The sequence below is a fragment of the Nerophis lumbriciformis genome, linkage group LG34, assembly GCF_033978685.3.
Source record: "Nerophis lumbriciformis linkage group LG34, RoL_Nlum_v2.1, whole genome shotgun sequence".
Taxonomy (NCBI): Eukaryota; Metazoa; Chordata; class Actinopteri; order Syngnathiformes; family Syngnathidae; genus Nerophis; species Nerophis lumbriciformis.
Window position 1 is genome coordinate 32,520 of NC_084581.2, and position 13,831 is coordinate 46,350.

The window sequence follows — 13,831 nt, forward strand, 5'->3', positions numbered from 1 at the left end:
GCGAGAGGCTCTTGATGATCGGCGACTCCAATCTGAGTCGCATACCAACCTTCGAGGTGAACGACCTACAAATAGACAGTTACCCGGGGGCCACCTTCCGCCACGCGGAGGCCATCCTAGCTAGGGCCACAGCCGCGAGAGACATGGTGCTGGACCAGGTGGATGTGTTGGTACTAGCCTTTGGGATCAACAACCGTGAACAGAAGGTTAAGGAGACTACTATTAAGCAGCTCCAAGGGGCACTCAGGGCAGCCAGGAACACCTTCCCACGTGCCCGGGTGCTAATCCCCCTGATTAATTATTCAGCCTCTCTGCCCGCGGAGCAGAAAACCAACCTCGGGAGTCTGAATAGTTACATCAGGAACCATTATGATCACATCCCGGCCCTCAACAGCCAGGCATTTGATACCCAACCTGACCTGATCCATTGGACTCGGGACACAGCCGAGCTAATGCTCGTGCACTGGCTTACTTATTTAAACTGGGAATCCCCATAATCCCGAACACTCGGGGGGGCAATAAGAACGTGATAAATTTGGCCCATAATTTCACGCCGACCCCTTCACAAATCTCCCTCCTCAACAAGGGCCTCAACTTTATTCCTTCTACCAATCTCAGTAGTGACTGGCATCATCAACTTCAATTTGACCTCCAGCGCTACCATAGACGTGTCAAACTGGCCCTGTATTATGAGAAACAAGAGACTCTCAGACCCACACCATTCACAGCCCGCTCCGGCTGGGAGCCCTCACCTGGACTTTTGCCTCCGGAATTCCAGGCGATGGTCCAGGCCGATGGGCTCACATTGTCCGGCTCGGGCTGCGCACCTGCGGTCACCCCCAATTTGACACGCGAAGAAGTGGAGGCCCTTTATAGTCTGAAAAGAAACAAACACATTGTGATCAAACCAGCTGACAAGGGGAGCGCTGTTGTCATTTTTGACAGATCGCAATATATATGGGAGGGTTCTCGACAGTTGGGTGATATGACCTATTATAAACCCCTGCCGGAACCAATTTATCCCCAAACCATCCCCATGGTAGAAAAGATTCTCGACAATCTTCTACTTAAAAAATTTATCAATTTGAAACAAAAAAGGTATCTCCTGGGGGAACCGGACCCTCGCTCCCGCAGGTTTTATATGCTCCCCAAAATTCACAAGGAGCCAGACAAATGGAGTAAGCCCCACGAGATCCCTCCGGGCCGACCCATTGTGTCTGACTGCGGCAGCGAGACGTACAGAACGGCAGAGTACATCGACCATTTTTTAACGCCCCTCTCCGTTCGACACGACAGCTACCTCAGGGATACTTATGATTTCATTGATAAAATCAAGAATGTGCACATTCCCCCAGATGCCATCTTATTTACCATTGACATTGACAGCCTGTATACAAACATTGACATCAGTGAGGGTGTCCAGGCTGTCAAAAATGTCTTCCACAGGTACCGTGACGTCAGCAGGCCTGAAAAGGAGCTCTTGCAGCTCCTTGAAATTAATTTGAGGAGAAACGATTTTGAGTTCGATGGTCGTTTCTACCTCCAGATTAAGGGCACTGCTATGGGCAAGAAATTTGCGCCGGCTTATGCCAACATTTTTATGGCAGAGTGGGAGACCTCGGCCTTGGCCTCTTGCCCAAAACGTCCTCTCCACTACTTCCGGTACCTTGATGACATATGGGGCGTCTGGACTCATTCCGGTGAGGAGTTCGGCATATTTTTGAACGCGCTGAACACTCACAATAAAAACATTACCATCAAGTCGACCACGAGCATCACATCCGTCGACTTTTTGGATACCACGACATTCAAGGGTCCGAATTTTGATAAAACGCAACATTTGGACATTAAGGTGTTCTTCAAGGGGACCGACACCCATGCGCTCCTTTACAAAAGCAGCTTCCACCCCAAGCACACCTTTGCGGGGCTGGTGAAATCCCAATTACTTAGGTTTCATCGTATCTGCACCAGGCGGGAGGACTTCCTGGTGGCCTCGAAGGCCCTCTTCTCTGCCCTGAAGAGGAGGGGCTACTCCAGGTCCTTCCTCAGACGGCAGTTGAGGGTCTTCCTGGACCCGAAGGGACCTCCCCCTGGGACAGACGTGATCCCCTTGATCACCACCTACTCTCCCGCGGCCGTACGGGTCGTTAGAAAGGTCAAAAACAACTTCCGGACCTTTTTGGAGAGTAGTGGGAGGCTGCCGGAGCATTATGTGGTGCCGGCCTACCGGAAGAATTCTAACTTGAGTGATCTGTTGGTCAGGGCCAGGGTCAGCTCATTGAGAGACCCGCCCTCCACTCGGAGGGACACCCTTGTCCGCCGCGCGCAATGGTTGGTGAACCCCCACAACCGCAAGGTTTTCCAGCCGTTGTGCCGTGGCGGCCGACACACCCAGAATTGTGTATATGTGATTCGGTGTCAACGATGTGGCGAGATGTACGTGGGCGAGACGGGCAATACCATAGCTAGGAGATTCGCCCAACACAAGTACAACATCGTTAGACACAAAAATACCGACACTCACCTGGTCCAGCACTTTGTCCGACACGGTTGGTCTTCCGTCCGGGTGACTGTCCTCGAGATGAACCCCAGATGGAGCCTCGCCCAACGTCACAGGGCGGAGCTCCTCTGGATCGTAAAGTTGGGCACCAGATATCCGGGGGGCCTAAACGAGATGTGAGTGTTAGCCGGTTGGATTGTCGAAGGACAGCGCACATTCCCTCTGTACTTCCCCTCTTTATTTTCCTTATATCCCCCCACCCCCCCTCTTCCCTAACCCTAACCCTAACCCTAACCCCAATCCTAACCCTAACCCTAACCCCAATCCTAACCCTAACCCTAACCCCAATCCTAACCCTAACCCTAACCCCAATCCTAACCCTAACCCTAACCCTAACCCCAACCCCAACCCCAACCCCAACCCTAACCCTAACCCTAACCCTAACCCTAACCCCTAACCCCTAACCCTAACCCTAACCCTAACCCTAACCCCTAACCCCTAACCCTAACCCTAACCCTAACCCTAACCCTAACCCTAACCCTAACCCTAACCCCCTAACCCTAACCCTAACCCTAACCCTAACCCTAACCCCCTAACCCTAACCCTAACCCTAACCCTAACCCTAACCCTAACCCTAACCCTAACCCCAATCCTAACCCTAACCCTAACCCCAATCCTAACCCTAACCCTAACCCCAATCCTAACCCTAACCCTAACCCTAACCCTAACCCCAACCCTAACCCTAACCCTAACCCTAACCCTAACCCTAACCCCTAACCCTAACCCTAACCCTAACCCTAACCCTAACCCTAACCCCTAACCCTAACCCTAACCCTAACCCTAACCCTAACCCTAACCCCTAACCCTAACCCTAACCCTAACCCTAACCCTAACCCTAACCCTAACCCTAACCCTAACCCTAACCCTAACCCTAACCCTAACCCTAACCCCCTAACCCTAACCCTAACCCTAACCCTAACCCTAACCCTAACCCTAACCCTAACCCTAACCCTAACCCGTTTCATGTAAATATACATCTTCTTCTTTTTTCAGAATTTTTATACACATTGTAGTATTTTTCTTGTATTTGTTTACTTGCCGTGTCCAGTTGGCCTGGCCACGGCGCGACGCTTTCGTTCCACTAGTCGCTATTTTCTGTAAATAAACAGCCTATTTTTGATACTACATGTGCTATTTTTACTCACGAGATATTCCGGTGGCTCATTAGCGCGAGATACAGCATATTTTTGAACAAAAAAGGATATCTCACCGTTTATGCAGCCAGCCATGAACCGGAAGTGATTATCTTGACCTCGGCGGAAGTCCCGCCTCTGAGCATTCCGTTCTCTCTTTTTCACAAAGGAAACGGATAAAGACAATTTATTTTTATAAAGCGAACAAACCTTTTTTTCGCCAACCAGTTTTTTACATCATCCACACCAGCGACATATTAAAATAATTTTGCAATATGTCGGATGGTTCCGAGTACGACTGGCTTCCGGTCAGGTCGGGGCGAAGACGCGCACGGCGACGTCAGGCTGCGCCTTCAGAGTGGCTCGCCCAGGATGATGAACGTTGTCATTATGACCAAGAGGATAATAATTTTTCTCAGTGGTATGAGCAGCGGCCCCAGAGGTCTTATGCGGATGTAGCACGGGGACGGCAGGATTCCTATCCGCGTCGCCCCTACCCGCAGACACGCCGCCATTTTAATGATCTACACCCAGAGGAGCGCCGCAGCGCCCCTCAGTGGAATTATAGGAGAAACACACGCCAAAATAGGAATTTTGTGCCTTCAAGACAGCACTCTCAGGAGTACTTTAGGCCACAATATTCACCTCAAAGACGTCCCCGCTATCCTCCTCCCCCCAGGGGGACACGGAGGAAACGCCTGGATGCTTCCAGGAGGAATGGGCGCTCCCGCAATACTAGTAGAGACATGGACTCTAGGCCTCCCAGACATTATTCTCAGGACTATTTTTTACCTGAACATTGGCCTCAAAGACGTCCCCGCAATCCTCCCCGTCCCAAGAAGACACGCAAGAAGCGTCAGGACGCTTCTCGGAGGACTGCACCCCCTGACAACTCCACAACGTCCATGGAGGGGAATTTAAAAGCTCAGTGTTTTTATAATATCATTAAAATAACACACCACCTGAATAATGTGACAAAAGACACTCACCCCCAGTCCATAATAAAAATGGAAGAGACGCTTGCCACCATGATCAAACCAGCGGTCTCTAACCCTGGCATTGAGGCGCTTATCAGGTGCAATGCCAAGACTTGGGCAATAATGACTGTTGATGTTTTAAGAGACCATTATAAAAAGACTCTACAAGTAGAATTGGACAAGATAACCAGTTTTATTGATGAGGTCTGGAGACCCGCTTTTCAGCTGGCCTCTACATGGGCCAAGAAACATCTGGGACGCAGACTGATGGGGGACACCCTCGGGAAGGCCGAGGCTCTGATCGTCGCGGCCTTCGCCGACCCCCCTGTCAACGCTGAGGTGGTACGCCCGGCCCAGTCCTTGCCGGTCCAGACCGCCACCCGGGTATCGGTGGGCACCCATACTGACCCTACGGGCCCTGACGGGGCTCCTGGGGTGGTACGGGCTAGCAGCCCTCCGGCTCGGGTCGTCGCCCGGGTCTCGGTGGCTACCAGCACCGACGCCGTGGCTCCAGATTGGTCTCCTGAGGTGGATCGGGAAGCAATCCCTCCAGCACGGGTTGCCCCGATCTTCCTTCCTCGTCGACCGGAACCACCCAAGGAGCAGAGGGTGACACAGCCCCGGGCCACGGACAGCGGGCCTGCCCAGGACACCCTCGGCGAGGCTCCGCCCACCCAGCTTATTCCTGCATCTCGCAGGAGGCTTCCTCTGGGATCACCTGCAAGACAAGACACACAGGAGACCCCCACTCAGACCGAGGACGACGATGACTCACCACGTGGGTCCACAAGCTCCGGGGCGGATCAAACCCAGGACACCCCCACCCATACAGAGGACGACGATGACTCACCAGGGGGACCCACGGCCTCCTCGCCTCTCCTGATCGACTTTCGGGATGAAGAACAGGAGCGGGGGCTTTCTTCGGTGATGTCCCCTCGTTACTCTTCCGCGACCCCCGACTGGTCCCCTCTCCAGCCTGAGACGGCAGATGAGACGGCACCACAGGGTGAATTTTCACCACGGGGGCCCACACTTTCCGGGGCTCCTATGGTGGACTATGAGGACTCACCCTTGCAGCGGACGCCTCCTCAGGAGACGCCCCCTCAGGAGATGCTTCCTCAGGAGTCCCCCGATTGGGCACATTTGTTCCCTGGGGCACTAAAAAGGAAGCCACACAAGAGGCCTTCCGTCCCAGATACTCCACAACACCTGTCTATTCCAGAATGTGTCGAGTTGGTAGAGGATACGGCTAGTGCCTCCCCCCGTAGACCCACTAGACACATGGTCCCGAGTAGGAGGATGATGGATTGGAAGTTGTCGGCCAACAAGAAATTCTTGGTGATCGGCGACTCCAATCTGTCCCACCTACCACCTTTTTACGTCGACGACCTTCAGATCGACAGTTACCCGGGCGCCAGTTTTAGACACGCGGAGGCCATCCTACGCAAGACCGTAATTGCTGCACCGGTTGAAGTGTTGGTTCTAGCCTTTGGGATCAACCATCGTGAGCAGAAAGTTAAGGAGACCGCTATTAAGCAGCTCCAAGGGGCACTCAGGATGGCCGTGGCTACCTTCCCACGGGCCCGAGTGCTAATCCCCCTGATTAACTATTCGGCCGCTTTGCCCGTTGAGCAGAAAAACAACCTCGGGCGGCTGAATAGTTTAATCAGGAACAATTATGCTCACATCCCGGCTCTCGACAGCCGGGACTTTGAGACCCAACCCGACCTGGTCCACTGGACTCGGGACACGGCCAAGTTGATGCTCAAGCACTGGCTTGACTTTTTAAACTTGGCATCCCCATAATCCCGATCGCTCGGGGGGGTAATAAGAACGTGATAAATTTGGCCCATAATTTCACGCCAACCCCCTTACAAATCTCCCTCCTCAATAAGGGCCTCAACTTCATTCCTTCCACTAATCTCAGTAGCGACTGGCATCATCAACTTCAATTTGACCTCCAGCGCTACCACAGACGTGTCAAACTTGAGGTATACTATGAGAAACAAGATTCTCTCGGACCTACACCGTTCACAGCCCGTTCCGGCTGGGAGCCCTCACCTGGACTTATGCCTCCGGAATTCCAGGCTATGGTCCGGTCCGACGGGCTCTCCATGTCCGGTTCGGGTTGCGCACCTGCGGTCGCTCCCAATTTGACACGCGGAGAAGTCGAGGCCCTTCATAGTCTAAAAACAAACAAACATATTGTGATCAAACCAGCCGACAAGGGGAGTGCTGTTGTCATTTTTGACAGATCGCAATACATATGGGAGGGTTCTCGGCAGTTGAGTGACATGACGTATTATAAACCACTGCCGGAACCTATTTATCCGCAAACTATTCCCATGGTAGAAAAGATTCTGGATAATCTTCTACTTAAAAAATTTATCAATTTTAAACAACATAGGTATCTCATGGGGGAGCCGGATCCTCGCCCCCGCAGGTTCTACATGCTCCCTAAAATTCACAAGGAGCCAGACAAGTGGAGCAAGCCCCACGAGATCCCTCCGGGGCGACCCATTGTGTCTGACTGCGGCAGCGAGACGTACAGAACGGCGGCGTTCATCGATCATTATCTGACGCCGCTTTCCGTTCTGCACGACAGCTACCTCAGGGATACCTATGATTTTATTGATAAAATCAAGAAGGTCTGCATTCCCCCAGATGCCATTTTGTTTACCATCGACATTGACAGCCTGTATACAAACATTGATATAAATGAGGGGATACAGGCTGTCAAAAATGTCTTCTACAGGTACCGCGACGTTAGCAGGCCCGAAAAGGAGCTCCTGCAGCTCCTCGACATTAATTTGAGGAGAAACGACTTTGAGTTTGACGGTCGTTTCTACCTCCAAATTAAGGGCACTGCTATGGGCAAGAAATTTGCACCGGCGTATGCCAACATTTTTATGGCAGAGTGGGAGACCTCTGCCTTGGCCGCCTGCCCAAAACGTCCTCTCCACTACTTCCGGTACCTGGATGACATCTGGGGTGTCTGGACCCATTCCAGTGAGGAGTTCAGCGTGTTCTTAAACACGCTGAACACTCACAATAAAAATATCACCATCAAGTCGACCACGAGCAACACATCGGTCGACTTTTTGGACACCACGACATTCAAGGGTCCCGACTTTGCCGACACGCAACACTTGGACATCAGGGTGTTCTTCAAGGAGACCGACACCCACGCGCTCCTCTTCAAAAGCAGCTTCCACCCCAAGCATACCTTCGCGGGGTTGGTGAAATCCCAATTGTTGAGGTTCCATCGTGTCTGCACCAGAAGGGAGGACTTCCTGACGGCCTCGAGGGCCCTCTTTTCTGCCCTGAAGGGGAGGGGCTATTCCAGGTCCTTCCTCCGACGGCAGTTGAGGGTCTTCTTGGACCCGAAGGGGCCTCCCCCTGGGACCGACATGATCCCTCTCATCACCACCTACTCTCCCTCGGCCGTGCGGGTCGCCAAGAAGGTCAAAGACCACTTCCGGACCTTTGCGGAGAGTAGCGGGAGGCTGCCGGGGCGCTACGTGGTGCCGGCCTACCGTAAGAACCCCAACTTGAATGATCTGTTGGTCAGGGCCAGGGTCAGCTCACTGAGAGACCCGCCCTCCACTAGGAGGGACACCCTTGTCCGCCACTCACAATGGTTGGTGAACCCCCACAACCGCAAGGTTTTCCAGCCGTTGTGCCGTGGCGGCCGACACACCCGGAACTGTGTGTACGTGATTCGGTGCCAACGATGTGGCGATATGTACGTGGGCGAGACGGGCAATACCTTAGCTAGGAGATTCGCCCAACACAAGTACAACATCGTTAGGCATAAAAATACCAACACTCACCTGGTGCAGCATTTTCTCCGACACGGGTGGTCTTCCGTCCGGGCGACTGTCGTAGAGACGGATCCCAAATGGAGCCTCGCCCAACGCCACCGGGCGGAGCTCCTTTGGATCTCCAAATTGGGCACCAGACATCCAGGGGGCCTAAATGAGATATGAGTGTGAGCCCGTTGGATTGTGACGGACAGTGCACATTCCCGTTTTTTCCCTTCTTTATTTTTCCCATATCCCCCACCCCCCCCTCTTCCCTAACCCTAACCATTCCCTTCTCCTTACCTAAAACCTACCCCCAAACCTAACCCTAACCCAAACCCTAACCCTAACCCTAACCCTAACCCTAACCCCTAACCCTAACCCTAACCCTAACCCTAACCCTAACCCTAACCCTCTAACCCTAACCCTAACCCTAACCCTAACCCCTAACCCTAACCCTAACCCTAACCCTAACCCTAACCCCTAACCCTAACCCTAACCCTAACCCTAACCCTAACCCTAACCCCTAACCCTAACCCCTAACCCTAACCCTAACCCTAACCCTAACCCTAACCCTAACCCTAACCCTAACCCGTCCCCGCAATCCTCCCCGTCCCAAGAAGACACGCAAGAAGCGTCAGGACGCTTCTCGGAGGACTGCACCCCCTGACAACTCCACAACGTCCATGGAGGGGAATTTAAAAGCACAGTGTTTTTATAATATTATCAAAATAACACATCATTTGAATAATGTTACAAAAGACACTCACCCCCAGTCCATAACAAAAATGGAAGAGACGCTTGCCACCATGATCAAACCAGCGGTCTCTAACCCTGACATTGAGGCGCTTATCAGGTGCAATGCCAAGACTTGGGCAATAATGACTGTTGATGTTTTAAGAGACCATTATAAAAAGACTCTACAAGTAGAATTGGACAAGATAACCAGTTTTATTGATGAGGTCTGGAGACCCGCTTTTCAGCTGGCCTCTACATGGGCCAAGAAACATCTGGGACGCAGACTGATGGGGGACACCCTCGGGAAGGCCGAGGCTCTGATCGTCGCGGCCTTCGCCGACCCCCCTGTCAACGCTGAGGTGGTACGCCCGGCCCAGTCCTTGCCGGTCCAGACCGCCACCCGGGTTTCGGTGGGCACCCATACTGACCCTACGGGCCCTGACGGGGCTCCTGGGGTGGTACGGGCTAGCAGCCCTCCGGCTCGGGTCGTCGCCCGGGTCTCGGTGGCTACCAGCACCGACGCCGTGGCTCCAGATTGGTCTCCTGAGGTGGATCGGGAAGCAATCCCTCCAGCACGGGTTGCCCCGATCTTCCTTCCTCGTCGACCGGAACCACCCAAGGAGCAGAGGGTGACACAGCCCCGGGCCACGGACAGCGGGCCTGCCCAGGACACCCTCGGCGAGGCTCCGCCCACCCAGCTTATTCCTGCATCTCGCAGGAGGCTTCCTCTGGGATCACCTGCAAGACAAGACACACAGGAGACCCCCACTCAGACCGAGGACGACGATGACTCACCACGTGGGTCCACAAGCTCCGGGGCGGATCAAACCCAGGACACCCCCACCCATACAGAGGACGACGATGACTCACCAGGGGGACCCACGGCCTCCTCGCCTCTCCTGATCGACTTTCGGGATGAAGAACAGGAGCGGGGGCTTTCTTCGGTGATGTCCCCTCGTTACTCTTCCGCGACCCCCGACTGGTCCCCTCTCCAGCCTGAGACGGCAGATGAGACGGCACCACAGGGTGAATTTTCACCACGGGGGCCCACACTTTCCGGGGCTCCTATGGTGGACTATGAGGACTCACCCTTGCAGCGGACGCCTCCTCAGGAGACGCCCCCTCAGGAGATGCTTCCTCAGGAGTCCCCCGATTGGGCACATTTGTTCCCTGGGGCACTAAAAAGGAAGCCACACAAGAGGCCTTCCGTCCCAGATACTCCACAACACCTGTCTATTCCAGAATGTGTCGAGTTGGTAGAGGATACGGCTAGTGCCTCCCCCCGTAGACCCACTAGACACATGGTCTCGAGTAGGAGGATGATGGATTGGAAGTTGTCGGCCAACAAGAAATTCTTGGTGATCGGCGACTCCAATCTGTCCCACCTACCACCTTTTTACGTCGACGACCTTCAGATCGACAGTTACCCGGGCGCCAGTTTTAGACACGCGGAGGCCATCCTACGCAAGACCGTAATTGCTGCACCGGTTGAAGTGTTGGTTCTAGCCTTTGGGATCAACCATCGTGAGCAGAAAGTTAAGGAGACCGCTATTAAGCAGCTCCAAGGGGCACTCAGGATGGCCGTGGCTACCTTCCCACGGGCCCGAGTGCTAATCCCCCTGATTAACTATTCGGCCGCTTTGCCCGTTGAGCAGAAAAACAACCTCGGGCGGCTGAATAGTTTAATCAGGAACAATTATGCTCACATCCCGGCTCTCGACAGCCGGGACTTTGAGACCCAACCCGACCTGGTCCACTGGACTCGGGACACGGCCAAGTTGATGCTCAAGCACTGGCTTGACTTTTTAAACTTGGCATCCCCATAATCCCGATCGCTCGGGGGGGTAATAAGAACGTGATAAATTTGGCCCATAATTTCACGCCAACCCCCTTACAAATCTCCCTCCTCAATAAGGGCCTCAACTTCATTCCTTCCACTAATCTCAGTAGCGACTGGCATCATCAACTTCAATTTGACCTCCAGCGCTACCACAGACGTGTCAAACTTGAGGTATACTATGAGAAACAAGATTCTCTCGGACCTACACCGTTCACAGCCCGTTCCGGCTGGGAGCCCTCACCTGGACTTATGCCTCCGGAATTCCAGGCTATGGTCCGGTCCGACGGGCTCTCCATGTCCGGTTCGGGTTGCGCACCTGCGGTCGCTCCCAATTTGACACGCGGAGAAGTCGAGGCCCTTCATAGTCTAAAAACAAACAAACATATTGTGATCAAACCAGCCGACAAGGGGAGTGCTGTTGTCATTTTTGACAGATCGCAATACATATGGGAGGGTTCTCGGCAGTTGAGTGACATGACGTATTATAAACCACTGCCGGAACCTATTTATCCGCAAACTATTCCCATGGTAGAAAAGATTCTGGATAATCTTCTACTTAAAAAATTTATCAATTTTAAACAACATAGGTATCTCATGGGGGAGCCGGATCCTCGCCCCCGCAGGTTCTACATGCTCCCTAAAATTCACAAGGAGCCAGACAAGTGGAGCAAGCCCCACGAGATCCCTCCGGGGCGACCCATTGTGTCTGACTGCGGCAGCGAGACGTACAGAGCGGCGGCGTTCATCGATCATTATCTGACGCCGCTTTCCGTTCTGCACGACAGCTACCTCAGGGATACCTATGATTTTATTGATAAAATCAAGAAGGTCTGCATTCCCCCAGATGCCATTTTGTTTACCATCGACATTGACAGCCTGTATACAAACATTGATATAAATGAGGGGATACAGGCTGTCAAAAATGTCTTCTACAGGTACCGCGACGTTAGCAGGCCCGAAAAGGAGCTCCTGCAGCTCCTCGACATTAATTTGAGGAGAAACGACTTTGAGTTTGACGGTCGTTTCTACCTCCAAATTAAGGGCACTGCTATGGGCAAGAAATTTGCACCGGCGTATGCCAACATTTTTATGGCAGAGTGGGAGACCTCTGCCTTGGCCGCCTGCCCAAAACGTCCTCTCCACTACTTCCGGTACCTGGATGACATCTGGGGTGTCTGGACCCATTCCAGTGAGGAGTTCAGCGTGTTCTTAAACACGCTGAACACTCACAATAAAAATATCACCATCAAGTCGACCACGAGCAACACATCGGTCGACTTTTTGGACACCACGACATTCAAGGGTCCCGACTTTGCCGACACGCAACACTTGGACATCAGGGTGTTCTTCAAGGAGACCGACACCCACGCGCTCCTCTTCAAAAGCAGCTTCCACCCCAAGCATACCTTCGCGGGGTTGGTGAAATCCCAATTGTTGAGGTTCCATCGTGTCTGCACCAGAAGGGAGGACTTCCTGACGGCCTCGAGGACCCTCTTTTCTGCCCTGAAGGGGAGGGGCTATTCCAGGTCCTTCCTCCGACGGCAGTTGAGGGTCTTCTTGGACCCGAAGGGGCCTCCCCCTGGGACCGACATGATCCCTCTCATCACCACCTACTCTCCCTCGGCCGTGCGGGTCGCCAAGAAGGTCAAAGACCACTTCCGGACCTTTGCGGAGAGTAGCGGGAGGCTGCCGGGGCGCTACGTGGTGCCGGCCTACCGTAAGAACCCCAACTTGAATGATCTGTTGGTCAGGGCCAGGGTCAGCTCACTGAGAGACCCGCCCTCCACTAGGAGGGACACCCTTGTCCGCCACTCACAATGGTTGGTGAACCCCCACAACCGCAAGGTTTTCCAGCCGTTGTGCCGTGGCGGCCGACACACCCGGAACTGTGTGTACGTGATTCGGTGCCAACGATGTGGCGATATGTACGTGGGCGAGACGGGCAATACCTTAGCTAGGAGATTCGCCCAACACAAGTACAACATCGTTAGGCATAAAAATACCAACACTCACCTGGTGCAGCATTTTCTCCGACACGGGTGGTCTTCCGTCCGGGCGACTGTCGTAGAGACGGATCCCAAATGGAGCCTCGCCCAACGCCACCGGGCGGAGCTCCTTTGGATCTCCAAATTGGGCACCAGACATCCAGGGGGCCTAAATGAGATATGAGTGTGAGCCCGTTGGATTGTGACGGACAGTGCACATTCCCGTTTTTTCCCTTCTTTATTTTTCCCATATCCCCCACCCCCCCCTCTTCCCTAACCCTAACCATTCCCTTCTCCTTACCTAAAACCTACCCCCAAACCTAACCCTAACCCTAACCCTAACCCTAACCCTAACCCCTAACCCTAACCCTAACCCTAACCCCTAACCCCTAACCCTAACCCTAACCCTAACCCTAACCCTAACCCTAACCCTAACCCTATCCTAAAATAGGGGTCAGAGGTCACAGACACCGGGGATTTATCTGGATGTTATTTATGAAATACTTACCTGGATTTGTTTGCAGTGATATACTTACCTGTATTTGTTTGCCGTGACCTTTTACCTGCGGCTGGTTTGCTGTGATTATTTGTTTTGTGTGCAGTGATTACCCATGAATATTTATTTTGATATTTTTTGGAATGATTTGTGTAACACCAGATATTTCCCTTGGTGATCAGTGGAGTGAACTGATGACTGCAGGTGTGAGCAATTGCCCCGCCCCCTGCAGCACTCAAATAAAACCTCCTCCTGCCAATTGCTCCATTTGGCCTCCAGCTGATGAGGGGACATCATGC

At 53.1% G+C, this 13,831-nt stretch overlaps 1 protein-coding gene across 1 annotated transcript in view; it reads right to left on the reverse strand.

Moving 5' to 3' along the window:
• Positions 1–588: 588 nt before the first annotated feature.
• LOC140677542 (uncharacterized) overlaps positions 589–13,831 on the reverse strand; it is a 41,835-nt gene continuing 28,592 nt past the window's right edge. Inside the window, exons 5-9 of the mRNA XM_072912246.1 lie at positions 13,065–13,205; positions 8,504–8,644; positions 2,525–2,665; positions 753–877; positions 589–682 (exon numbers count right to left, since the gene is read on the reverse strand). Of these exons, the coding sequence (XP_072768347.1) occupies positions 658–682; positions 753–877; positions 2,525–2,665; positions 8,504–8,644; positions 13,065–13,205 (573 nt within the window). The 3' untranslated portion in view covers positions 589–657. The remainder of the gene's footprint in view (positions 683–752; positions 878–2,524; positions 2,666–8,503; positions 8,645–13,064; positions 13,206–13,831) is intronic.